This window comes from Halichoerus grypus, chromosome 9 (assembly GCF_964656455.1).
Source record: "Halichoerus grypus chromosome 9, mHalGry1.hap1.1, whole genome shotgun sequence".
Lineage (NCBI taxonomy): Eukaryota > Metazoa > Chordata > Mammalia > Carnivora > Phocidae > Halichoerus > Halichoerus grypus.
The window spans coordinates 8,065,097-8,091,746 of record NC_135720.1 but is presented as its reverse complement, the minus strand read 5'-3'; the positions used below and the strand labels follow the sequence as shown (position 1 = coordinate 8,091,746).

Genomic DNA, 26,650 nt, shown 5'->3' with positions numbered 1-26,650 from the left:
GGAACAGCCCAGGGCACTGTGATGGCAGCTCTCACCCAGGAAGAGATGGAAGAATCCAAATTTAAGGGGAAAGAGAGGTAAAACTCACTCGCATCCTGCTCTAGTGCAGACATGTGAGGGTACCATTTTTCTGGAAATAAGTTATTTCTGATCTGTTGCTGTGTGTCTAGAGCGGTGGTCCTGGGCCACAGTATCGGTGTCACCCGCAGTTTGTTAGAAATACAAATTCTTGTGGGGTGGGTCCATCAGTTTGTTTTTAACCAGCCCCCAGGTGATTCTGATGTCAAGAGCAAATGGTACTTACCTAATCCAAGAAAAGGGAAATGACCTGGGTGGCTGTGTTCTAGAATCTTCTGACAGCACTTCCTACATGGATAGCCCTGACGGAAGGAGAGAGTTAGCTCTGAAAACAGGAAGTTGGCATAAGAACATCTTATGTGGATTTGGTACCGAGGGGAACTTTGTAGGTACACGTCACGCGGGAGAGCACAGCCCGGGAGAACACTGAACAGGGTTTGTCCCTCAGCAGCACTTTGGCTGGTCCACCACCCACCCCCAACCCCCAACCCCCAAATTGCTCCTACAGAGTTTGGTTTATAATAGGTTTGTAATAGGTGAGTGCGTATGTGGCCACACGTGAGTGAGAGGCAGACAAGAACATTGTTGGTCCACGTAGAGGACGTGCTGGAAGATACGAACCCTTATAAAGAACATGCTAGAAGCAGGCCAGCCCGGCTCTGCCTTGTGGGCACTAACTAGCAGGGGCGTCAGCAGGTGGCAGGTGTGTCGAGGCTCCTGGGCGACGGCACAGCCAGCGTGCTGCCATCTACTCAGGACACCACCGCCACCAGCTGACTCCCTGGCTTTGTACCCTCGCCGCCCGGTCCTGCTGGGCTCAGCTGCCCCCAGATCCGCGCCCCCCCCCCCCCCCCGGGGGCCTCCCCACGCTGCTGAAGCTGCCAAGTGAGACATCTCCAGGGGTGCCTGCACTCCCAATCGGAGGGGCCTGTAGATGCGGGCAGCCAGGATGGCCAGTGCCCACAGCATGGCAGAGTGAGCCCAGGCTTCTCTCAGCTCTGTTGCCAATTTACAGGCAAGACTGTGAAAGTAGGAAAGGGAACCTGCCCCAGCATTTCGTCCCCAGGGCCTCCCGCACACAGCCCACATGGCTGCGGAGCACCTGCGTGGGGTTTCGTGCTAACTGGCCATTTCCTGAGGAGGAAACTTCGGTTTTTAAGAAAAGCGCTTTCTATATGTAGACCTTGATTGTGGACACCCCGTCCATGAGCACTTAGCAGACGTAGAGAAGTCTTTCCTTTCTGTGTCTTCATACCACAGAGCATATTCAACTTCATTGTCACGACAGCGATATCAACATCTGTGAGAAATACAGGGGTGTCCCCTCATGGTTACTGGTAATTGACATTTCAACTACAGATGCCTTCGCTCACGTTGACAATGGTGTAAAATTCTCCATGCGTATTCCCTCCGTTATAGGTGGTGCGTTGTTATATGCAGCATATCTCTTGCATTTACAGATACAGGGCTGTATAAATAAAAGTGTTTATTATTCCTTAGAAGCAACTTATGGGCATTGTCATTTGGACTTTAAATGTTGCATTATGTACTAAGTTTAGGCTTTAACTGCCTGAACATGTAAGGTGGTAACTTGAACACTGTCTGGTTAGTCTGGCAGGGTTTGAGTGGCTAGGGCTCTTGTTTATGGCGAGTTATGTGGCCCAAGTTAACGTGTATGGTTCTTGCTGTCTGGCCTGCAGTTTAACGTGTGTGGCACAATGCCGGTCTGTGGGACCTTCGATGGAAAACCAGCCTCTGGCTGTGAGGCGGAAATTCAGACAAAGGACCTAAAGAATCTGAAGCCAGAAAGGCTGGTTGGACTCGAGAAAAGCCTGCAGCTGTCCACTGAGGGCTTTATAACTCTGACCTACAAAGGGCCTCTTTCCCCGGCCACAGGTGAGCTCAGAACCACGTCGTGTTGCAGCTAACAGGTGTCCTGGTGGCTCCGTGACTGTGAACCTTCTGAGCATGGACCATGAACGACCTGCCCTCCTGCCCTGGGGCCGCGGCGCCACACTCCCGAATCGCCCTGTGTGCCCTGCCAGGCCCCTGACGTGCGGTCCTGTAGCTGGCGGGGTCGCGCTGTGGGCTCTCCCTCTGCCTGCCCCGTCCCCCAGCCTCCTAACACTAGGCCCCTCAGGTGGTTCTTGGACGTAAAGCTTTGTGACCTCAGGCTGGTTACTAAACCTCTTTGCTTCAGTTCCCTCCCGGACTGGGCGGGGTCGATGGCCTTACCTGCCGCCTCCGTGGACTGCTCTGGGTCCTTGGTGGCCTGCCGCCGCTGGCCCTGGCTGCAGCAGCCCTTCGGTGGTCTTCCTGCTTGTGCTCCCCCCCCCACCCCCCAGTATTCTGTGTTCAGAGCACGTCACTCCCAGCCATGTGCACCCAGAGTAGAGGCCAGTGCTGTCACAGTGGTTGGGGCAACACGATCCCCCACTCCTCGTTCCATCCTGCTCACCTCCTGCTTCTGAACCCGTCCGGCCCCCCCTCACCCGCCCTCCCGTCCTGAGCCTGTGTCCTCGCTCTTGCCTCTGCCCATTTTGCTCTTCCCTCAAGATGGCCCCGTGGCCCCTTTCTTCTTCCTCAGCTATCCGCCCAGATGTCCCTTTCTCGGTGGGGCCGGCCACCGCATTTAAAACCCACACCACCTTGGGGTTTCCTCGGCCTGGGCCTGCTGCATTTTCCTTCCTTGCACTTCTCACTGTTTTGTGTGCCCTAGACTGCATGTCATGGGCTCAGTGTGGGGGCCACCGGACTGGGACGTGAGCTCCTGGGGGGGCGAGGGTTTTTCTGAGTCTTTCACTGCTGTGTGTACGAGGAACTAAGTATTGTCCGACAAGACAGTGACGTTAGCTAGTGTTTGGGTTGAGGAATGGATGCTGCGTTTGCCTGTTTTCTGGAATACCCGGACGGAGGACGTTCGGCTCACCCTGTGAGCCCATGGCTGTGTGGGTCACTACTGCGCTGAGGGTGTCCGCTCGGCCGTTCCCGTTGGGCCCCGTGAAACAGACCCAGGGCGGTGGTGTCGTCCTTCTAACGGGGGCTGTGCGGTTTGTCCCCAGTGGCAGCCGCTGCTCTGGCATGTGTCGGGACGGCTGCTCTGCTTCACGTCTGGCCTCCTTGTTCCCAGGGACCGCTGACGCCTTTATCATCCGCTTTGTTTGCAACGATGACCTTTACCCGGGAACCCCCAAATTCCTGCATCAGGACATTGACTCTGCCCTGGGGATCCGAAACACTTTCTTTGAGTTTGAGACTGCACTGGCCTGCGTCCCCTCTCCTGTGGATTGCCAGGTCACGGGTAAGGCCGAGAGGCCCGGGCTGAGGAGGCCGGTCGAGGGTGTGCGTGTGTGTGTGTGTGTATACGCACGTATGTGAGTGTGTGCGTGTATGTACGCGCGCACGTGTGCATGAGTGTACGCGCGTGTGCGTGAGTGTATATACGCGCGCGTGTGTGTCCGTGTGAGTGTATATACACGCGCACGCGTGTGCGCGTGTATATACGCGCGTATGAGCGTGTGTGTACATGTGCCCGCACATGTGCGTGAGTGTATATACGTGTGCGTGTATATATGTGCGCGTGTCTGTGAGTGTATATGCACGCGCGCGCGTGCCTGAGTGTATATACGTGTGCCCGTGTGCGTGTGTATATGCGTGCGCGTGTGTGTCCGTGTGAGTGTATATACGTGCGCGCGTGTGTGGGTGTATATACGCGCGCATGAGCGTGTTTGTACATGTGCACGCGTGTGTGCGTGAGTGTATATATGCGCGTGTGTGAGCGTGTGCGTGTGGGTATGCGCGCGTGTGAGCGTGTGGTGTGCTTTGTTTTATAGGCAGCATATTTGTGTTATGTGCTTCTTTGATCCTTACACTTGAGAGGTTTCTCTTGAAGAGAATCTGGTAATTCAGGGTTTTAATCTATATTTTGGAATCAGAAGCTGCCTAAGAACAGAAGAAAACTCAGGGGAAAGAAATATTATCAGATCTTATTTGAGGACCTAAAAGAAAGGCTGTAAAGCTCTGTCAGGCGCACCCGGACGCTGAACAGTGTTCCCGGATGCCTCGTGCTCTGCCGATGGCTCTGCCCCTCCACATCAGTGGTGCTCGTTGTGAAGGGCAGCTTCGAGGGCAGAGCGAGTGTACGTGTCTGTAGGAAAAGCCTCTGAGCTTCCTGTGGATCTCCTGATTCCTTCATAACCAATGTCAAGTTCGTGCATCATGGGTCTTCGGTCAGGGTGAAAAAGGTGGTGCTCTAATGCTAACCAGAAAGCAGGGCTAGCTGGACTGTTTCCGTGTATTTCAGACGTCGCTGGAAATGAGTATGACCTGAGTGGCTTAAGCAGAGTCAGGAAGCCCTGGACTGCTGTGGACACCTCGGCTGATGGAAGAAAGAGAACTTTCTATCTGAGTGTTTGCAATCCCCTCCCTTATATTCCCAGATGCCACGGTGAGTTGAGAGCATTTGACTTGAGTTCTGTCTGCCTTTCTCCTGTCCCCTGCCCCAGACGAGCTCCCGTCTCTTGCAGGCAGCGCGGTGGGGTCCTGCCTGGTGTCAGAAGACAACAGCTGGAACCTGGGCGTGGTGCAGATCAGCCCCCAGGCTGCCGAGAATGGCTCCCTGAGTATTGTCTATGTCAACGGTGACAAGTGCGGGAACCAGCGCTTCTCCACCAGGATCACGCTCGAGTGCGCTCAGACCTCGGTGCGTGAGTTGATGAACTGCTTTCATTTCCCACTTCCCTTCAGTCTCTCAGTCTTCTCTCTGAGTTCAGTCCTGCCTGCGTTTTCATGGGTTTTCAGCCTTTGGTAGCATTTGACTAGATTTTCCTCCAGGTGTCACGTGTTTAATAAGTGCTCTGTGTTTTTCCTCGTGGAGATCGAAAGTTGGATATTAATTGTGGTTATCTTTTTGACTGACTTTTTAAAAAAGGCAAGAACATAAATATTTGGTTTCTATTCTAGGGATCCCCAACATTTCAGCTTCTGGATGATTGTGAGTATGTGTTTGTCTGGAGAACGGTGGAAGCCTGTCCCGTCATCAGAGTGGAAGGTAAGACCTGGGGCCCAGCCCACTAATAGTTGTAAACGGATGAAGTAGCAGAGGCTCCAGGCAGCGTCCTAGATGCGAAACCCAGTCGTAATGGCGGGGGGATAATTTCTTATCCTTGGGTTTTGACTCCAGTGCACAGCTAATTTTGTCGGTGACACCCTCCTCACCTGCCTGGAGCGATGCTGAGCTAGCGCCTTCTCACATTTAAGAATCTTAACTTGGGGTTTTGATTGGTCCAGTGGATCTTTACCCTGTGATCTCAGCTTTTCTAGAAGGCTATCTGATAGGCGGTTTGTACTTTGTGTAGAAGCGCATTGAGATAATGTGGAAATAGCGTTTAATGCTTATTTTAAGACCGTACTCACCTGATTAAAAATTAGAAGACTGTTTTTTGCCCGACGGTGTGAGTGTCGGTAGGCTCGCAGTTGCCCTTCATGTCTGTGTGTCCTTGAAGGAGACAACTGTGAGGTGAAGGACCCGAGGCACGGCAACCTATACGACCTGAAGCCACTGGCCGTCAATGACACCGTCGTGAGTGCTGGCGAATACACCTACTACTTCCGGGTCTGTGGCAAGCTGTCCTCAGAGGTCTGCTCCACTAACGACAGGTCCAAGGTGATCTCATCGTGTCAGGAGAAGCGGGGACCCGAGGGATTTCAAAAAGTGGCAGGTACCGTGGGTTTTTCTTCTGCTCTTGTGCAAGAATGGAATTACGTATTAAGATGTTATGCTGAAGGATGACCTCTTTCCGGAGTAGGAAGAAAGCTTTGTTCTGGTGAAATATTAATGATGCTTCTGATTTCACTTGATTTTCTTAAGTAGGATGCATGCTGACAGGTGTTGTTAGAGCTTATTCTGTTCGTTCTTAGCAATTCCAGTTAGTGATTCTTTATTGCAACCAGGGACATGCTGAAGTAGCCAGTAATGGGTGTTCTGAGGTGGTACTTTCTAGAGTTGAGTCAGAGGGGGGCATCTAGGACAGGGTTTGGCTGTAAACTTACAGGGCAGGCTGTTGGTCATCATGCTGTCTCAGCAGCTGGGCAAGTGATACTACATTTAAGAACTCTTAAAGCGAGAGAGCACATGAGCACAAGTGGGGAGGGGCAGAGGCAGAGAGAGAGGAGCTCACGCAGACTCCTCCTTGAGCTCGGGGCTCGATCCTACAACCCCAAGATCACGACCTGAGCCGAAACCAAGAGTCTGGACACTTACCTGACTGAGCCTCCCAGGCACCTCTAAGTTTAAGAACTTATAAAAAGAAAATAGCTGACGTGACAAGTGCATGGGCAACACCTCGGGGCCATCCACTTAGGTGATGAGGCTGGGGAGCGGCTGCTCCTCATTGTTCCCTCCATTAGTCTGTAACGTCGTAACCTTGGGCGAGAGGAGGCCTGGTTTTATTCCGCCCACAGTGCAGCGCGGCAGGGAGCAGGTTCCAGCGCCCGGGGGCCAGGCATACCCCCTCTTCTAGCCATTTATCCGGGGTACGTGATGTGACGTGCCTGTTAGGGTTAGCATGGCGGCACCAATCCTTGTTTTAATTAGGTTCTTTCTGAACAGGTCTCCTCACTCAGAAGCTGACGTATGAGAATGGCTTATTGAAGATGAACTACACCGGGGGGGACACTTGCCATAAGGTGTACCAGCGTTCCACAACCATCTTCTTCTACTGCGACCGGAGCACCCAGAGGGTGAGTGTGCTTCCAGCCCGCCCGGATGTCTGCCTGGCCGGGAGCTGCTTCTCCGCATTCCTGCTGCTCGATCTGCTCTGGTTAGCTTAGTTTAAATGCACCAGTTACAGAAGATACGTCAAAACCTTGATCGATGTGTCTGGATTTTAATGAACATAACCATCCTTTACTATATTCGTTCCTAAGATCTAAAGGGTAAGAAACGAACTGAGGTTTCCCCTCTGACGTATCTCTCTCTTACCTTCTCCAGCCGGTATTTCTCAGGGAGACTTCGGATTGCTCCTACTTGTTCGAGTGGCGAACGCAGTATGCCTGTGCGCCTTTTGACCTGACCGAGTGCTCGTTCAAGTAAGTGGAGGCCGTCTCTTGACCTTCTGCGCAGTCGGGGGCACTTGGCGCAGCTCTGCTTTAATGATTAGTGGTCGGGGGACAGGAGGTTAGCTGAGGTGGTTTCTCTCCACCTTCGTCCCTTCGTATTCAGATGAGCAGTTGGACTAGGTTAACTTCCAGATCTTTCACAGCTTTGGGTTTCGGTGATTATTTTGTGTTAAGATGCATACAGGGAGGTGATTGCAGTTGGAACGGAAAACCTTGCATGATTCACAGGTGTAAGTGGAGTAGAGTGACCAGGACGTCACCTGGCCTCCGCCCACCCTTGCACGCCGCTTGTGTCTGGGGACACCACAGCGAAGAAGGGCGTGGAGAGGATGAGGGGCTGGGGTGTGGGAGACGGTGTGGGGGAGGCGGCCCCCAGACTGCAGGTTTTCAGGGGCTGTCGATGGTTCTTTTGATCTCTGTTGCCTGTGGCTCCTGGAATTGGGTGGCTGGCAGCTCTTGAGGTGAGGGAGAGGTCTTTCCTGTGTGGGAATGCTAACAGAGTTGCCCTTGGAACTGTTACAAAATAGGCATCTTGTGTCCCATCCCTGGAGGTTGGTCTGTGGTTCTGAATGTTTAAGGGACATGCTGTCTCTTCCCTGTATGATGATCGACCCTGAAAAGGATCGCAGGGTTACAGCATTCAGTCCTGGGGGACGGTAGAGTCACTTCCACGTTTTCCTTACTTCCTGTTCTGTTTGATTGCATTCTCTCCTTTTATTTAGGTAAAGTAATAATTCTGTAAGTGTTAGTAACGTATGGAAAAGCATACATTCAGGAATCTACGTGTTTAGTGACATTGAATCATAATTTGTTTTGTAACATTTCTTTTTCCAGCTAACGCTTCATGAGCGTTTCCATGTGAAACAAATTCATTTCTCATTTCTAGTGGGTGTGAACGATCCTTCCGAGTAGATAGCCCTGATTGACCTGACTGTTTTCTTACTGCCATTTGAGACTGTCTTCTGCTTTCTGAGATTTGTGTACAAAGAGTCTTATATTTTTGTACATAAAGCTTTTCCTACCAAATATTTTTATTCACCGTTTTTAAAAGAATTAATGAAGTAAAAAATGGAATAATCAGTTAAAATGGAAGTTGACACATGCATATTGTAATAACTTCATGGGAGTACAAAAACGTGTACAGTGAGGTCATCTTGTTGGTAAGTTTTTCTCTGACCACGACGTCTAAAATCTCAACCTCCCCCCACCACCCAGCCCCAGATTTTTTTCCTCTTCAGCTTTAATAGCCCTCTGACATACTGTCTACTTAAAAAAACTTATATCCTGTTTATGGTGTTTTCCTTCTCCTGGTAATTTCTGCAAATTTCATAAAATGGGTGATTTGTATCTTTTTGGTTCAGTATAACACCCTCAGCTTAGCACGTATTTTTTGAACGAACGAATGCTTTCCGTTCTCCCCTTCCCTGCTGAGACCTCACGGGGTGGCGTCTGTGATCGTGCCTCTGTCTTCACCTGGACCTAGTGCTTCCTGGGGACAGACGTGGGTCTTGCTCAGCATCAACACTGCACCTGCTGTGGGGTTGGCCCTCAGTAACAGTCGTGTGTGGGATTTGTATAGTAAGTAAACTTCAGCCTGAGCAGACATGTCGACAGCAGTTCATTTTTATTTCAGTGGCCGTCTCAGGGTTGGACAGCAGGTGGTTGCTCCCGAGAGTGCTCTGTGCTGTGAGTGCTCCACGGAGCCCACTGTTCCCTCCTGTCCTCTCACGGGCCTGAGCACGGGGAGCGCTTCCTTTGCAGGCCTGGTCTTTGCTCTTTTTTGGATTAATACATGATTTTGCTGAACCAAGTCTTAGAGTTTCCTGAGCTCAGGTTCTGATTCTGACTGGAGGTGGTGGGCCAGGTCCAGTCTGAAGTTCTGTCCCTGGGTGGGACCTGAGGCCCAGGATGTCGGGCACAGACCGCACCTTAAATATTGAGCCTTTCCGGTGCTCGGTGTCCATCCGGAGTCCAAGTGAGCCTAACCGCAGTGTCTCCTTCCAGAGACGAGGCTGGCAACACCTTCGACCTCTCGTCCCTGGCAAGGTACAGTGACAACTGGGAAGCCGTCACAAGGACAGGAGCCACCGAGCACTATCTCATCAACGTTTGCAAGTCTCTGTCTCCCCAGGCTGGCTCCGGTGAGAGAGGACTCTTGGGCGGATGGCCTGTAGTCAGTTTGGGAGAAGATCGAGTAGGAACAGGATTCTGTGAAGGTGTTTTGGCCATGAAGCGGCAGGAGGAATTATTTAAGGGTCTCATGACTGATCCCTGGGATGGTCTAGCAGAAGTCTTTGTTGAAGGCTCTGCTGGGAACATAGTAACCTTATTTGAACAGGAGTTGGAGGTGGGTGGAGGGAATCATGGTGGTAGGTGATTTCTTAGCAGGGTAGGAGACACAGAGAGCAAAGCAGAGATTGAACGCATGCCCTCTGTGTTTACTGAGAGTAATGTGGGCGGGTGCTCCTTTACATTTGAGGCCGTGGGCCCCCTTCCCCTCACTTTCTGTGCCGGGCAGATCAGTGACAGCATGGTTCCTAATCCATGAGGTGGGACTAATTCTTTACACAGGGCAGATATCACAGACATTTTGGGGACTGGGAAATTGGCAGAGTTCTCGGTAACTCTTTTTTTTTTTTTTTTAAAGATTTTATTTATTTATTTGAGAGAGAATGAGATAGAGAGAGAGTATGAGAGGGGGGAGGGTCAGAGGGAGACGCAGACTCCCTGCTGAGCAGGGAGCCCGATGTGGGACTTGATCCTGGGACTCCAGGATCATGACCTGAGCCAAAGGCAGTCGCTTAACCAACTGAGCCACCCAGGTGCCCCTCTCGGTAACTCTTAAAGATGGTACTTGAATGTGGGCCATTTAAAATGTCCTGTTGGCTTATCTAGGTATTTTAGTCTCAACACATTTGGGGTTCAGAAATAATTCAGTCTATGAAACCTTGCATTCTCCCCGCACTCCATGCCTACTAACTGAGAAGTCCTGTGGCATCATTGTCATCTCATGTGAAAGAAATAGCAGATACTTTGGAGTGACTATTAGAATCAAGTGTATAGCATGTGTGACATTACTTACCAGATCAATTCTGGACTGGAACATCGGCAAAGGCAACAACCATGTCTCCTCTCACAGAGCCGTGCCCTGCGGAAGCAGCCGCGTGTCTCTTGGGCAGCTCCAAGCCTGTGAACCTCGGCAGGGTGAGGGAGGGGCCCCAGTGGAGAGATGGCGCCACTGTCCTGAAGTACGTCGATGGTGACTTGTGTCCAGACCAAATTCGGAAAAAGTCAACCACCATCCGCTTCACCTGTAGCGAGAGCCAAGTCGTAAGTGACGCCGCTTCCTCAGCCCCCGGCGGGTAGCTCTGGGCCCGTGCGGATCGCAGGGCCAGTGAGACGGTCTGCTTGCCCTGGGATCTGAGTGGAGGATGCGATGCTCGGGGCTCCGTGGCATGACCGCGGGTGCCGGGGGTACCGCCTCAGCCCTATGGCGCGTGGGCACCTACCTCTCTTCTCTGGCTCCTGGGGTGTCTGACCTGCGGTTCTAGTCTCAGAACTGGTTGGTTCTCCTTAAAGTTTGGTCCCCTGCAGATCCCCCCCAAGGCTGTAGAGCAAACCGGTATTTGACAACCTGCCCTTTGCCTTCACAGATGCAGCTTGGGAGAAGCAGAAGGTTAGACAGACCAGGGTCAGGGCTGCTCTTTATTTCCTAGCTTGGTTACTTAACTGTGCTAAGCTGTGTCCCCGTGAATAACACGAGCTGTTCCCGTCTTGTCAAATCGCTGTGAGGTGTAGAGAGGAAGTAGGAGGTGCCGGGCATCACTGCCAGTGTATGGTTGGTGCACGGTCCATGGGGGCTGGTCTCATTTCTGTGCTCCATGCCTCTCTCTAAGGGGTTGGTGGGTGTAGCTAAGCAGGTGTGGGACTGAATTAATGGTCTCTCTGGACTGTTTGTCCCCCCAGGAACATCTCCACGTGTGAGATGAAGGTGAAGCCCCATGTGCTATTAAAAATTAGGGTTGTAACTAATTTTAGGAATAAAGTCAAGCTGGACCAGCCCACTCAGTGTTCTAGGCTGGAGCGCCCACTGTCTCCAGCTGTGTTTGGCCAGCAGTGGTAGGAGGAGCTCTGGGAGCCTGAGGTCTGCCCTCTTGGCAGGAGTAGCAGCTGGGCCTTCCTCCTCGGGAAGCTGTGCAGAGGCTTAGCCTAGACAGGAGCTGCTGGGGCCTGGACACCTGGGCCCCGATAGACCCTCTCAGCTCCGTAACTGGCAGAGGCTCGTGGTAGAGGAAGAAAGAGCTGATGGACATGTGGGAGGAAACACGAGGGTGATGTGTGAGGGGCTCTGCACGTGGGTTGCCCAGGAGGCTGGCAAAGCTGCCAGGGGTTTATCTGGAAAGGAGTGTACTGCTGAACCAGTCTTAGCGGCTCCGTGGTGGACAGGAAGCGTGGGGATATACGGAGCGCGTGTAGCCCGTGCAAGTGGAGGATCGTGGAGTAAATGACGAGTTCTCTGGGTGGGGCTTTTTGTTTTGTCTATAATAACAGATCTGAGTTCCTTTGCTTTTAGAGTGTTACCAGCTATTTCCTCTTTCCTGACTCACCAGAGCCTTTGAGCCACTTCCTCACCCTGTCCCCTGCCTGTCTTTCCCTAGCTGTAGCTGTAGGAAGATCTCCATGATGCCCCAAGTGGATTTCTGGCTCTGAGTCCGCCTCACCTTGCATGTTAAGGCCCTAGTGCAATCCCAGGAAGATCTTGACCTTTTGCTTTTCTAAGTGTGCCCTCAGTCCATAAACACACTGACAAAAATTCCACGTGGTATTGCAGAGAGGCTCCCATATGCCCTGTTGGCAACACTCTGTCCTTTGCTCGTAGAATTCCAGGCCCATGTTCATCAGTGCGGTGGAAGACTGTGAGTACACCTTCTCCTGGCCCACACCAGCTGCCTGTCCTGTGAGGAGCAATGTGCACGACAACTGCCAAGTCACCAACCCTGCCACAGGTGAGGGACGCTGCCAGGCACCACCACCCCCCATAGTGAGGACGCTGCCAGTCACCAGCCCCCACAGTGAGGACATTGCCAGTCACCAGCCCCCCCCATAGTGAGGACGCTGCCAGTCACCAACCCCCACAGTGAGGACACTGCCAGTCATCAACCCCCCCCCCATAGTGAGGACACTGCCAGTCACCAACCCCCACAGTGAGGACACTGCCAGTCATCAACCCCCCCCCCCATAGTGAGGACACTGCCAGTCACCAAGCCCCCACCATAGTGAGGACACTGCTAGTCACCAGCCCCCCCCATAGTGAGGACGCTGCCAGTCACCAACCCCCACAGTGAGGACACTGCCAGTCATCAACTCCCCCCCCATAGTGAGGACACTGCCAGTCACCAACCCCCACAGTGAGGACATTGCCAGTCATCAACCCCCCCCCCATAGTGAGGACACAGCCAGTCACCAGCCCCCCCCCACAGTGAGGACACTGCCAGTCACCAGCCCCCCCCACAGTGAGGACACTGCCAGTCATCAACCCCCCCGCATAGTGAGGACACTGCCAGTCACCACCCCCCCCCCACAGTGAGGGACACTGCCAGTCACCACCCCCCCCATAGGACACTGCCAGTCACCACCCCCCCACAGTGAGGACGCTGCCAGTCACCAACCCCCACAGTGAGGACACTGCCAGTCACCAGCCCCCCCCATAGTGAGGGACACTGCCAGTCACCAGCCCCCCCATAGTGAGGACACTGCCAGTCACCAGCCCCCCCCACAGTGAGGGACACTGCCAGTCACCACCCCCCCCATAGTGAGGACACTGCCAGTCACCACCCCCCCCATAGTGAGGACACTGCCAGTCACCAGCCCCCCCCACAGTGAGGACACTGCCAGTCACCACCCCCCCCCCACAGTGAGGACACTGCCAGTCACCAGCCCCCCCCCACAGTGAGGACACTGCCAGTCACCAGCCCCCCCCCCACAGTGAGGACACTGCCAGTCACCACCCCCCCCATAGTGAGGGACACTGCCAGTCACCAACCACCCCCCATAGTGAGGGACACTGCCAGTCACCACCCCCCCCATAGTGAGGACACTGCCAGTCACCAGCCCCCCCCACAGTGAGGGACACTGCCAGTCACCACCCCCCCCATAGTGAGGGACACTGCCAGTCACCAGCCCCCCCCCACAGTGAGGGACACTGCCAGTCACCACCCCCCCCCATAGTGAGGACACTGCCAGTCACCAGCCCCCCCCCACAGTGAGGGACACTGCCAGTCACCACCCCCCCCCCATAGTGAGGACACTGCCAGTCACCAGCCCCCCGCACAGTGAGGGACACTGCCAGTCACCACACCCCCCATAGTGAGGACACTGCCAGTCACCAGCCCCCCCCACAGTGAGGGACACTGCCAGTCACCACCCCCCACAGTGAGGACACTGCCAGTCACCCCCCCCCCACAGTGAGGACGCTGCCAGTCACCAGCCCCCCCCATAGTAAGGACACTGCCAGTCACCAGCCCCCCCCACAGTGAGGGACACTGCCAGTCACCACCCCCCCCATAGTGAGGGACACTGCCAGTCACCACCCCCCCCCACAGTGAGGACACTGCCAGTCACCACCCCCCCCACAGTGAGGGACACTGCCAGTCACCACCCCCCCCATAGTGAGGGACACTGCCAGTCACCACCCCCCACAGTGAGGACACTGCCAGTCACCAGTCCCCCCCCACAGTGAGGACACTGCCAGTCACCACCCCCCACAGTGAGGACACTGCCAGTCACCAGCCCCCCCCCACAGTGAGGACACTGCCAGTCACCACCCCCCCCCCATAGTGAGGGACACTGCCAGTCACCACCCCCCCCCCATAGTGAGGGACACTGCCAGTCATCAACCCCCACAGTGAGGACACTGCCAGTCACCACCCCCTCCCATAGTGAGGGACACTGCCAGTCATCAGCCCCCCCCCACAGTGAGGACACTGCCAGTCACCACCCCCCACAGTGAGGACACTGCCAGTCACCAGCCCCCCCCATAGTGAGGACACTGCCAGTCACCAACCCCCACAGTGAGGGACACTGCCAGTCACCAACCCCCCCCATAGTGAGGACACTGCCAGTCACCAACCCCCATAGTGAGGACACTGCCAGTCACCAACCCCCCCCATAGTGAGGACACTGCCAGTCACCACCCCCCCCCATAGTGAGGACACTGCCAGTCACCAACCCCCACAGTGAGGACGCTGCCAGTCACCAACCCCCACAGTGAGGACACTGCCAGTCACCAACCCCCCCCCATAGTGAGGACACTGCCAGTCACCAGCCCCCCCCCACAGTGAGGACACTGCCAGTCACCAGCCCCCCCATAGTGAGGGACACTGCCAGTCACCACCCCCCCCCCATAGTGAGGGACACTGCCAGTCACCACCCCCCCCCATAGTGAGGGACACTGCCAGTCATCAACCCCCACAGTGAGGACACTGCCAGTCACCACCCCCTCCCATAGTGAGGGACACTGCCAGTCATCAGCCCCCCCCCCCCACAGTGAGGACACTGCCAGTCACCACCCCCCACAGTGAGGACACTGCCAGTCACCAGCCCCCCCCATAGTGAGGACACTGCCAGTCACCAACCCCCACAGTGAGGGACACTGCCAGTCACCAACCCCCCCCATAGTGAGGACACTGCCAGTCACCAACCCCCATAGTGAGGACACTGCCAGTCACCAACCCCCCCCATAGTGAGGACACTGCCAGTCACCACCCCCCCCCATAGTGAGGACACTGCCAGTCACCAACCCCCATAGTGAGGACACTGCCAGTCACCAACCCCCCCCATAGTGAGGACACTGCCAGTCACCACCCCCCCCCATAGTGAGGACACTGCCAGTCACCAACCCCCCCCATAGTGAGGACACTGCCAGTCACCACCCCCCCCCATAGTGAGGACACTGCCAGTCACCAACCCCCACAGTGAGGACGCTGCCAGTCACCAACCCCCACAGTGAGGACACTGCCAGTCACCAACCCCCCCCCACAGTGAGGACACTGCCAGTCACCAACCCCCCCCCATAGTGAGGACACTGCCAGTCACCAGGCCCCCCCCCCATAGTGAGGATGCTGCCAGTCACCAACCCCCCCCCATAGTGAGGACACTGCCAGTCACCAACCCCCCCCATAGTGAGGACACTGCCAGTCACCAACCCCCATAGTGAGGACACTGCCAGTCACCAACCCCCCCCATAGTGAGGACACTGCCAGTCACCAACCCCCACAGTGAGGACACTGCCAGTCACCAGCCCCCCCATAGTGAGGGACCTAACTTGAAGCTGGGGAGCAAGACTCTCTTGGCAGTAGCATTCTGTCCACGTGTGTGCATGTTGGCGTCCTCTCTTGCTCTACCCAGTTTTGTTTGCTAGGACTTCTCCTTCGGTGGGGAGGAGATTGATCCATCTCCCTGCGAGTCTTGCTGCCCATAACTCCTGCTTCCGAGGGTGCCCGTGACACCAGCTGTAGGCTTGCAGAGTTGCGTGGAGTCAGTGTCCGTGGTCCAGTGGTCCTGTGGGGGCAGCGGGGAGGCCTCGACTGCCGTCCGTGCTGGGGACCCAGCAGGCTGCGGCTGGCATCCCTTGGCCATGGGAGGGATGCCATCAGGCCCTCCTGAATCCCACCAGGGCCCTTGTGGCCCTGTTGTGGCCCAGCTCCCGGAGGAGGAGGACGCTATGAGCCGCTGTTTTCTGAGGAAAGATGAGCCATCATATAAACGTGCAATGTCTAGCCTCATGATGTAGTCTAGCTGGCCAGGAGCATTTTTAGGGCCAGGTCAGTGAACAAGGCAAGTGGCGGACCCACAGCAGGAAGTCAGAAGTCCCAATGGCCAGCGTGGTCTGTGGGTGAGCATGCTGGCGTCACTGTGTGTCCGCCCCTTCCCCCCTTGCAGGACACCTGTTTGATCTGAGCTCTTTAAGCGGCAGAGCTGGACACACGGCCGCGTACAGCGAGAAGGGGCTCGTGTACATCAGTGTCTGTGACGACAATGAAAACTGCTCCCCCGGCGTGGGTAAGTGCACGACCACCGCCACGCCTGGCTCTCCCGTCCCCAGGGCTGTCCCCAGCCCCTGCATTCCTGTGGCAAAAGAGAGGAGTAGAACTGAAGATCCATCACCTTCTCTGCTGTAACATTCCGCTCATGCGGGGGAAACCCGTGGCTACGTGATGAAATGGTAGATGCAGGACACTTGCTGAGACCTCACTGGACGCTCAGAATGACAAGTGTTAGCTCTGGATTTGCAGAAAGCAGTCCTCAGAAAGCTGGTCACCTGAGTCCGTAATTGTGCTTTTCCTCTCCCTTCACGTTCGGTACAGGGGCCTGCTTCGGGCAGACCAGGATCAGTGTGGGCAAGGCAAACAAGAGGCTGACCTATGTGGATCAGGTCCTACAGCTGGTGTATGAGGACGGATCCCCCTGTCCGTCCAAATCCGGCCTGACCTACAAGAGTGTGATCAGCTTTGTGTGCAGGCCTGAGGCCGGGCCCACCAACAGGCCCATGCTCATCTCTCTCGACAAGCAGACATGCACGCTCTTCTTTTCCTGGCACACGCCTCTGGCCTGCGAGCAGGTGGTGAGTCTGGGGCCCGTGTGGCCTCTGAGAAATGCCTGCCTGACGCCCGGGTGGGCCCTGGTTCCCGCACCAGCTTTCCTGCAGGTCACTGTCAGCTGCCACTCCCCCTCCCCCCAGAGGGTACCCAGAATGGCTTAGCCACCTGTGATGGTCCCAACAATGAGTAGGTCTAAGTGCCCAAGCATTTGGGGGACGTTGTTCCATCTTTCGTGCTTTTTATGTGCTGCTTTTAAATTCCTGGGGTGACTTAGTGGTGATGAGGAGAATGTTACTGTGGACTCCAGCGAGGTCCTCCCTGTCTAACAGACGGAGTGCTCTGTGAGGAATGGAAGCTCCATTATTGACCTGTCCCCCCTCATCCACCGCACGGGGGGCTATGAGGCGTATGACGAGAGTGAGGATGACACTTCGGACACCGGCCCTGACTTCTACATCAACATCTGCCAGCCGCTGAACCCGATGCACGGGGTGCCTTGTCCCGCCGGAGCGGCCGTGTGCAAGGTTCCTGTCGACGGTCCCCCCATAGTAAGTATGGGAAACACAAGGCAGAAACAAGTTTTGCAAGATTTTTAACAACTGTCATGTTGTGTTTCTTGCTTTCAGTGGAGGGTTACTCAAGCAGATAGGAAGGTGAAAGGATCTGGGACTGTGTGTGTCCTGGGTCCAGTTGGGGAAGATTAACGTTAAGGATTTGTGCATTGAGCCATCAGCTCATGATGGCGACCAGGAGGTCTCAGTTGTGGAAGAAAACGTGAACATGTGTGAATAGGGTGTCCTGTTAGGATTCTTAAGGTTGACTCTGATCAGGAAACTTATATGTAAAGTGACAAGAAAGAACTGATAAGAACTTGATTTCTTTTTTTGAAATGCATGTCTTAGGTAAAGAAAGTGCTTGGGAGATACAGTCACTTTCTTTGTAAATGAGTCCTTCAGGGGCAAGAGCAGATCTGCTAATTGCTGGATACTTTGCCTTAAAAGTTTGGGACTCCTAGCTCTTTTTAGTACAGCTTTGGTTCTTTGAAAATTGTCTTCATGAGTTATCTTTTTGTTTTATCAAATCTTTGCTGTGCTTTATTATTTGAGATGCATCTCAAAAGGGTCTATTTCTATATTTCTATCTGTAGGCTTTACACAGTCCTGTCATAAGATATGGAGATGTCCTTTTTTTTTTTTTAAGATTTTATTAGAGAGCGAGCACACTTGTAGTACGCATGAGTGGGGGGGAGGGGCAGAGAGGGAGAAGCAGACTCCCTGCTGTGCAGGGAGCCTGACTTGAGGCCCGATCCCAGGACCCCGGGATCATGACCTGAACTGAAGGCAGATGCTTAATTGACCGAGCCACCCAGGTGTGCCTGGAGATGTCCTTTTAAAAATGGGTATTTGCAGCATCGGTGGAGAGAAATGGGAGCGGGTGGGGAAATTGGCCATGATATGAGTCTCACAAAGTCCTAGCTCCGTGAGGAGCCAAGGGCCTGGGTGAACCACATCTTAGTAGGAAGCTCTTCAGTGCCGTCCTCTCTGACCGTGCAGGTTGGGACCCTAGATGTGAGTCCCTTTCTGATAGGTCAGATCTGCTGTATTTTCCTGCCTGGCTGTCCTTTTTCAGATTTTAAAAACGGTAGCCAGTTTCCTGCTTGGAGCACATGTTGAGTCATCATAGCCTGAACATGCCCCATGGTGATGAACGACAGCCCCGTGGCTCACTCATGCACACATACACCACTTCTGACCACTCGTCTTTCCTTCGTTCTTGGGTTTATTTGCTCAGAAATATTTACTGAGCAGCCAGTGTGCGTCAGATGCTGTGCTGAGCAATAAAACGTCATGGGAAATAAGCCTGTGCCCTCCCAAGGATGTCCCGAAGGGCACTGCCAAGGAAACCGAGCAGTCCCGGGGCAGTGCTGGGCGTGAGGAGGCGGGCCGGCGTGGGGGCAGATCTGGGGGCTCCTGCCGCCGCTCACCATCAGGTGATAGGGGACCATGCAGCATTCTTGATACTCCTGGACAGAGACCTATGCCTGGAATCTTTGAAGATTCACCATGATTGGAAATAGAATCCTATTGTTAGAAATCGTAGGATCGAAACTGATGACTGCCGACAAACTGAACTTTCTGAGCAGCAGCTTTTATTGTCAAGACTTGTCAAGTGAATTGCTGTTAACCTAGTTTCTTTAGATGCTACTCATTTTCAAAACAGATGAGGTATTGTTGCAGTTCTGTATCAGCCTGTGTTCGCCAACCCAAGGAGCAATTTCCTGAAATGCTGTTTGCTTTTTTCTTTGTTTAGGATATTGGCCGAGTCACAGGACCTCCAATACTCAACCCCATAGCTAATGAAGTTTACTTGAATTTTGAAAGTAGTACTCCTTGCTTAGCGGACAAGCATTTCAACTACACCTCACTGATCGCATTTCACTGTAGGAGAGGTGTGAGCATGGTAAGTGTGCAGCTGTTCACAGTCTGGGGGCTGAAGCCTGGTTTAGTGAGCCAGAGCTGCAGGCTCAGAAAGCATGCTTCAGGCGTAAGGATGCCTGTATTGAAAATGGATGCAATCATATGGTACGTCAGTGGTGCATTGAATAATTTAAAACCATTAATTTTTTTTAAAGATTTTATTTATTTATTTGAGAGCATGAGAGAGAGCGAGCATGCACACAAGCGGGGGAGGGCTGGGGGGGAGGAGGAAGCAGGCCCCCCACTGAGCAGGGAGCCTGATGCGGGGCCTGATCCCAGGACCTCGGGATCATGATCTGAGCCAAGGTAGATGCTTAACTGATTGAGTCACCCAGGTGCCCCTAAAACCATTAATTTAACAATGAATTAATGGGGCGGACTTTGCACAGCGAGTCTTGCTGTAATTTAAAAACGTGAAACACTTAAGCATAGGAGTAGTTTTCAATGTGTACCAACGTATAGAAGTGTCAGCTTTTTCCTTTTTTAAAACCATAGCATTAGTGATTTTATTCTTATTGGTAACTCAGACTTTTGGCAGCTATCATTGTTCAGGATCTAACCAAAATGCAGAAGTTAGCGAACCAAAGAAGGCCTCTCCGGAATCAAAATAGCTCTAACAGAGTTGCGTGTATTCCTTCTAAGGGGGTTATCGACTTCTGTTGTAAGTGCATTTAAAAATAACATGGCTTCCATCACGAGTGTCATTCTGTTCCACAGAGCTTCTGCATACGTTCTCTCTGTGGATAGGAGCTGAATGGGTAGGTTGTGGCCCCATTTCACAGGCACTCAGAGGTGCTGGGCGCCGTACGTGACTCATGCAGCCCTGCAGTGGCCGCCGGGACTCCCCCTCCTCAGCTGGCGAGCTCTTTGCTCCGAGCAGCCCAGCTTCACAGCGCGGAGTCTGTGCTTCTGAAATCTGTAACGCTCTGAAAACTCAGTCCTCTGACATGAGTGATGGAGGCTGCTCATGGTGTTTGTCCCACTTGATAAGAATATTCATACATTTGGCTACAGAAACATGAATGTGCTTGACTGTAGGACTGTGTGGGGGTGTGTGTGTGTGGGTGGGTGTGCGTGAGAGAGAGAGAGAGAGAGGTGATAGAAATATGTGCCTCTTAAAATCCTGAAGATGATGAACTGTAAGGCTCATCTGGCCCTAGGAGCGCAGGTAACGGGTTTCGGTTCTAGAACGTGTCTTGTGGATTCCCTAGGCTGACTTTCTGGTTTGTCGGCCTGTCTGTCAGGGAAAGGGGGCTCTGGCTGCCCGGCGGTGGGGGGAAGTGACGTGGCAGCAGCCTGGGGAGAGGAGGGACGGGGAAGACACAGACCATCGCTGCCTGGGCCCTCCCCACCTAGTGGCTCACCCCATCTCAGGGCCCTTGGACACGCCCCTGTCCACAGATGGTCCGTTGGCCCTCAGGATAATCCTGAGTTACTGGGGGGCGGAGCTGTGATCAGCGAACTCCTTTTATCTCTGGGTGTGTCTGCATGTTTGTGCGGTTTGTCCACCCGGCGGCCATCGGCACACACAGCCTAAGGCAGCGTGGCTTTATCTGTAGAAAGGCCGCCACGTTCAGTGGCTCACTCTTCAGAGGGGTTCTTGTGAAGACCCACCGCCCGAGGAGCGCCGGTTATCTCAGCCTCCCACATGGAGAGCGTGTAACGGCCTGGCTGGGACACTGCTAACCCCACGTGGTGGGCTGTCCACGGGGCGGGCACGGAGTCTCGGGGCAGCAGGGGCATGTTCAAAGTGAGCAGTGTTCACTGGCTTTCAGATACCGGGCACCTCACACGAAGTGTGCGCTCAAGGTTGGAAACATTTTAAAGAGATTTTCTTACCCTGTGGTTTTTATCTTTAGTGGGAATACTTTTCCACTGAAGTTTATAGAAAAACCGATTCTCAAGCAGCAACTGAAAATGAAATTCCTGACCAGCTGCCCAGTGCTGTTGCTGAGCAAGGGGGGCATAAGCACGCTGGTGCGGGCTCGGTGGCCTGCGTGCAGTCTGGCCGAGTGGTGTGCGGGCCTCCTCTGGGGTGGCCTCAGTTTGTAGCAGCGGGGTGGAGACGCTCCCGGCGAGAGTCCCAGAGTGCTCGGCTCCCTCCTCTGCCTCGGCAGGGCCTCACTTTCACACCCTGCTCGGTCGACGTTTAAAGAACTGGTAGTGTGGACATGGGGACTCTGTCTAAACGCAGGGCCACGTCCTGGAGGTCCACGTCCTTGGACCATGAGCTACATCTGTGTGTGTGTTGGGGGGGAGCTTATCTGTCCAGGTGACTCGAGAGGCTCCAGGTGTGTGGGCAGGGCCATCCTGGTTCCTTGCAGGGTGGTGCCCCTGCCCCTCCCTCCTGGAGGGGGGCCGCTGCGGGTCACCCAGAGCACCTGGCAGCTTCCCAGCCACGGCCACAGCCCCGGAAGTGGGGGTCTCTCTCTGGTGCCAGCTGGGGGAGGAGAGCTGTGTGAGGATGCTGTACTTGACCCATGTGGGTTTTCTCTCAAACAGGGAGCTCCCATGCTGCTGAGGACCAGTGACTGCGACTTTGTGTTTGGGTGGGAGACCCCGCTGGTCTGTCCAGACGAAGTGAAGGTGGACGGCTGCTCCCTGACGGACGAGCAGCTGCATTACAGCTTTAACCTGTCCAGCCTTTCCAAAAGCACTTTCAAGGTAATGCCGCTCAGCTGGAGCCTGCTGATCTTGGGGGCACAGCGGCCCGGGTTCTTTGTGATACCTTCTTGTGTTGTAGGTGATGGGGCACGTGTGACCACTGAGGCACAGTGCACAGAGGGGTAATGGGCTTAGTCTCCGTCCTGGACACACAGGATCAACTTGTTGGGGATTCTAGACTGTGTAGCGAACAAGGCCCAGCTAACGCCTGAGTTGTGCGCCACGGCTCAGAGTTTAGCTCCATAGGGCTTTGTGAGGATTAAATGATACAGCGGAGGTCAGGAGGCTGCTTGGGGACGTGCATGTGACCACCGTGTATCCCATAAGGGCAGGGCCAGGTCTGGTGCACCCAGAAGAGGCTGTGAGTCATTCCCTTGTGTCTCCTGCCAACCTGACTTCAAGATGCAGATGCAGCTCTTTGCTGACCACAGAGGTGATGGATAGAGGCAGCTAGGATGTTCCTCTGACTTGAGCTACGTCTGTGTGTGTGTTGGGGGGGAGCTTATCTGGCCTGTGTGTCATGGGCTATTTGTGATATCGATGAGGCCGTGGGCATCTTGAGTCACTGGGGTTTGGGGACCCTCCACCTGGGGGCCTGTGATCTGGATGTGACTGAGTTATGCACCTTGGACCATGCCACCAGATCCCAGCACCTCCCAGGGGATGGTAGCTGGGGAGTAGTGAGCCCCGAGGCCCGTGCCCTGGCTCCTGCGATAGAGACCTTGCACAGGTGTGACTCGTGTGCTGCAGGTGCGAGCCTGCAGAGGGTGGGGCCAGCAGGGAAGGCGACGTACGTGCGCAGCGGTGTTGTGTCTGCTTCCCGCTCCTCAGCTCTGTCCTCAGCACTCCTGCGTCACAGGTGGGGACCCCGGGCTTCAGGAAGGTGGAGCAGCAGCCCGAGGTCTGACAGCCAGCTCCCCGCCAGGGGCCTGGGCTGGATGGAGGGAAGTGCCCAGACGGTGGGTCCGGCATTGCCCTCTGGAGGAAGGTCAGGAGTGGAGAGAGGAAGGGAGCACTGAGGCAGCCGTGCACAGCCCCCAGGCGGCCCCTGCTTTCCGGCACGAGCGACGGCTCTCCCCCACCTGGAGACCCACTGACGCCCACGCGTGTTCCTGTCTGTCCAGGTGACTCGAGACTCACGCACCTACAGTGTAGGGGTGTGCACCGCGGCGGCAGGCCTGGATGAAGGAGGCTGTAAGGACGGCGGTGTCTGCCTGCTTTCCAGGAGAAAGGGGGCATCTTTTGGGCGGCTGGCATCAATGAGACTGGATTACAGGCACCAGGATGAAGCTGTCATTTTAAGTTATGCCAACGGAGATAATTGTCCTCCAGGTAAATCTTTGTAGCAGGGTGTGTTTTATGTTGTGGGGAGTGTGGTGTTAGACCCGGCCACAGGAGGAAACTGAGGCATGGAGTTCCGGATGCTGTGAATGCGGACACCTGGCTTGGACCACATGGCGTGCCACCCACACAGCCCTGAGTGTGAGTGCTCTGGCCTCGGGCTCATGCTGGTCTGTGAGCCACTTGTCATGTTGGGACCCAGAGGCCAGCGGTCCTGATGTCGGCTTAGGGTGGTGGCTTTCATAAGGGATCCTTGTGAGCGTTCCCAGGTGATCGTGCCCGGCAGCGAAAGCACAGCTGAGGTGCTGGTAATCAGGGTCACGCGGATGTTCTTCTTTTTTCCAGAAACTGAGGAAGGTGACCCCTGTGTGTTCCCCTTCATATTCAATGGGAAGAGCTACGAGGAGTGTGTTCTGGAGGGCAGGGCGAGGCTCTGGTGCTCCACCACGGCCAACTACGACAGAGACCGCGAGTGGGGCTTCTGCAGACACTGTACGTAGCGGAGCACGCGTCCGGGCTCGGGCTGCCGCTTCGCCGGCGTCCTCCCCAGGCTGGCTTCGTGCTCAGACCTCTGGGGCTGTCCGAGTTAATTCTGTTGCATGTCGTTTTTCCATGTCACGCTTGTTTTGCATAAAGAGAGGACATCTCAAATGGCTCCATGGGATGTGTTACGTGACTGGGTACATAGACTGAAGTAGGGCAGGGCTGACAGGCCGGTGCCAGGTGGTCAGTGGGGCCCATTCTCTAACTCGGGCGGTGGGTGTCCTCGTGCTGGCGCTGCTGACGGCCGCTCGTGCCTGTGCACAGTCCTGCTGGTCACGGGCCTGCGTCGGCAGGAAGAGCGGTGGGCTCACCCGCCGGCTCTCAGCCGTGCGGCGGGCACGGGGCAGGGCCGGGGCTTCAGGCTGAGCCGGGCCGCTCACGGGCGGCACAAACGGGCGTGAGTGCTCGAGGGACATGATGAGATACACAAAAAACTATTTAATTCTTATAAATGCTCAGGGAATGAGAGGATATAAAGAAATTCTAAGTGTTAAATTTACAGGGCCTATTATAGTTTTGTTTTGAGGCTTATTATGACAGGACCTTTCTCCTGGTCTGGTGGACAGCACTCACGTTTTTAGGTAATTACAGGTACCTGTTGCTGTTTTTATTTCTTGTCCTCATTCACATGTGACCAAATGTTGAATACCGTCCACGGGGCATTGAGCTAGTGCCATGGGGTCATTAAGCGCAGGAGGAGGCAGACACAGGGCCCTGAGGGGCCTTGGTCTGTTTCGGGTCGGGGGACACGTGAAGGAGACGGCCCAGCTCTGGCGGGGGCGCGGGGGCAGCAGAGCGGGCGGGTGGGGGGAACGTGAGGGGCCGGCGGGGGGCCAGGCTGCCGTCTGAGTTTTCTGCATGCTGCTCCCCAGCAAACAGCCACCGGATGTCTGCAATTATCTTCAAGTGCGACGAGGAGGCCGATATCGGGAGGCCACAGGTCTTCAGTGAAGTTCGTGGCTGTGAGGTGACATTTGAGTGGAAAACAAAAGTTGTCTGCCCTCCAAAGAAGATGGAGTGCAAATTCATCCAGAAGCACAAAACCTACGACTTACGGCTGTTGTCTTCACTCACCGGGTCTTGGTTCTTTGTCCATGAAGGAGTCTCGTGAGTACCTATCACCACGTGCCAGCCGTGTCCTTCTCGGGCCTGATGGTGGTGGGCTCTTGGCGGTCCGCTTCCATGTCCCTGCAGGGCTGGGGCTGCCACGTAAAGCCGGTGCTTGCGGTGGCTTGAGAGCCCCTCACGGTGCCAGACCTGGTGCCCGGGGCTGGATTTGAAGGCAGAGGTGGACAGAAAGAGAGCCTTTGGAACCAGGAGCCGGCGATCTGCATGCGATAGAATGAGTCTCGATGAGTGTTGTGCTTGTGAGGGGCTTCTGTCTGCTGCTGGGTGTGTGTGTGTGGGGGGGTGCGTTGATTTTCTCAGCTCTTTGGCCCCCACCCCGTGGGCTGTGTGGGTCTGAGATTTGTGGCCTGTGGCGGCTGCTCCATGTCTCTGCCAGGGGCCCTCAGACCAGGAAGGCCTCAGCGTGGGGTGGGGGTGTGCACTTGGAGGCCTTCGGTCCTAAGGTCAGCAGCTCGCTGGGATTGGAGCCGCTGCAGGTCCCAACCCAGCAGCCCTCCTAAACCACACCGTCTCAGGGTTCACCCCCACCTGCCTGGGTGCCATGCCCCCTTTTTCAGGAAGCAGCCACTCCCGGGGCCTTTACTGGAAAATCTGTTTTGGTGCTGCATTCTGAGGTGCCGTGGGGCACTTGGGGACCAGCACGGTTCCTGTTTCTGAGAGGGAGGGGCAGAGAGCTGCACCCCAGTGCGCAGGGCAGATTGGCCTTGCACCCTGCTCCTCCACTTCTCTGTATTGTTTCACAGGTACTATATAAATCTCTGCCAGAAAATATATAAAGGGCCTCTCGACTGCTCTGACAGAGCCAGCATTTGCAAAAAGAGTGCATCTGGTGTCGTCCAGGTCTTGGGGCTTGTTCACACACAGAGGCTGGACGTCTTAGGTAAGGCCCTGGGTCCTTGTCGTGCATGCTTACGGTGTTGCGTCGCAGTTGGGAAGGTGAGGGCGTCCTCATAGGGCCAGGAGGGTCAGCACTGGCTTGAGCTGAAACCGCCAGATACCATTCCTTATGACTGTTTCTCAAGCATTTTGGTAATTCCTGGAACATTAGAATAAGTAGCACTTTGTATTCCCAGAGATGGCAGGTCCTAGCAGGTGTGTGTAGGGGGGTCATCTCTCCTGGGAACGTACTTCTACCCTGAGAGGGTCACAGTGGTTAAGATTCCTCTGAATCCTTGCTCCAGCTCTGGATTGAGTGCCGGAGTCTGCATATTATACGCACCAGCATTTATTCAGGAAAGCTGAACAGTTACACAAGAACTTGGTAAAGATAATTCAGGGGTATGTTTTTGTAATGTCTTAACAATTTAGAAAATACTGAAGCTCTTTTTAATAGTGTTAGTAGAAAATTCATCTTGCAATTGGTTGTTGAGTGAAAGATTCTATCTTTCATTATTTATTTGAGAGAGAGTGAGAGTATGCAAGAGCACGAGCTTGGCAGGGATGGGGAGAGGGAGAAGGAGAAAGAGAATCTTTAGCAGGCTCCATGCCCAGTGCGGAGCCCGACGTGGGGCTCCATCTCACGACTCGGAGATCATGACCTGAACTGAAATCTAGAGTCAGACACTTAACCTACTGAGTCACCAAGGCGCCCCTGTCTTTCATTATTTAAAAGGTAGGTCTTTCTTAGATAGGAATAACTGGGATATGTTCGGAGGAACCAGTAAAGAAAAACACCTTTACCTTGTTGGAGTAGAGTGGGGT

General features: G+C 54.5%; 1 protein-coding gene across 2 annotated transcripts in view; it reads left to right on the top strand.

Moving 5' to 3' along the window:
• IGF2R (insulin like growth factor 2 receptor) overlaps positions 1-26,650 on the top strand; it is a 101,132-nt gene that overhangs the window by 62,777 nt on the left and 11,705 nt on the right. For both annotated transcript variants that reach the window (XR_013441035.1, XM_036110047.2), the window contains exons 22-41: positions 1,779-1,974; positions 3,209-3,379; positions 4,382-4,525; positions 4,605-4,780; positions 5,041-5,128; positions 5,583-5,798; positions 6,689-6,819; positions 7,070-7,167; positions 9,202-9,338; positions 10,337-10,527; positions 12,077-12,203; positions 16,138-16,257; positions 16,563-16,819; positions 17,126-17,344; positions 19,107-19,256; positions 21,776-21,937; positions 23,062-23,269; positions 23,624-23,770; positions 24,694-24,928; positions 25,693-25,829. Coding sequence is in view for 1 of the 2 variants with exons in the window: in XM_036110047.2 (XP_035965940.2) it covers positions 1,779-1,974; positions 3,209-3,379; positions 4,382-4,525; positions 4,605-4,780; positions 5,041-5,128; positions 5,583-5,798; positions 6,689-6,819; positions 7,070-7,167; positions 9,202-9,338; positions 10,337-10,527; positions 12,077-12,203; positions 16,138-16,257; positions 16,563-16,819; positions 17,126-17,344; positions 19,107-19,256; positions 21,776-21,937; positions 23,062-23,269; positions 23,624-23,770; positions 24,694-24,928; positions 25,693-25,829 (3,310 nt within the window). In the remaining variant the exon portion in view is untranslated. The remainder of the gene's footprint in view (positions 1-1,778; positions 1,975-3,208; positions 3,380-4,381; positions 4,526-4,604; positions 4,781-5,040; positions 5,129-5,582; positions 5,799-6,688; positions 6,820-7,069; positions 7,168-9,201; positions 9,339-10,336; positions 10,528-12,076; positions 12,204-16,137; positions 16,258-16,562; positions 16,820-17,125; positions 17,345-19,106; positions 19,257-21,775; positions 21,938-23,061; positions 23,270-23,623; positions 23,771-24,693; positions 24,929-25,692; positions 25,830-26,650) is intronic.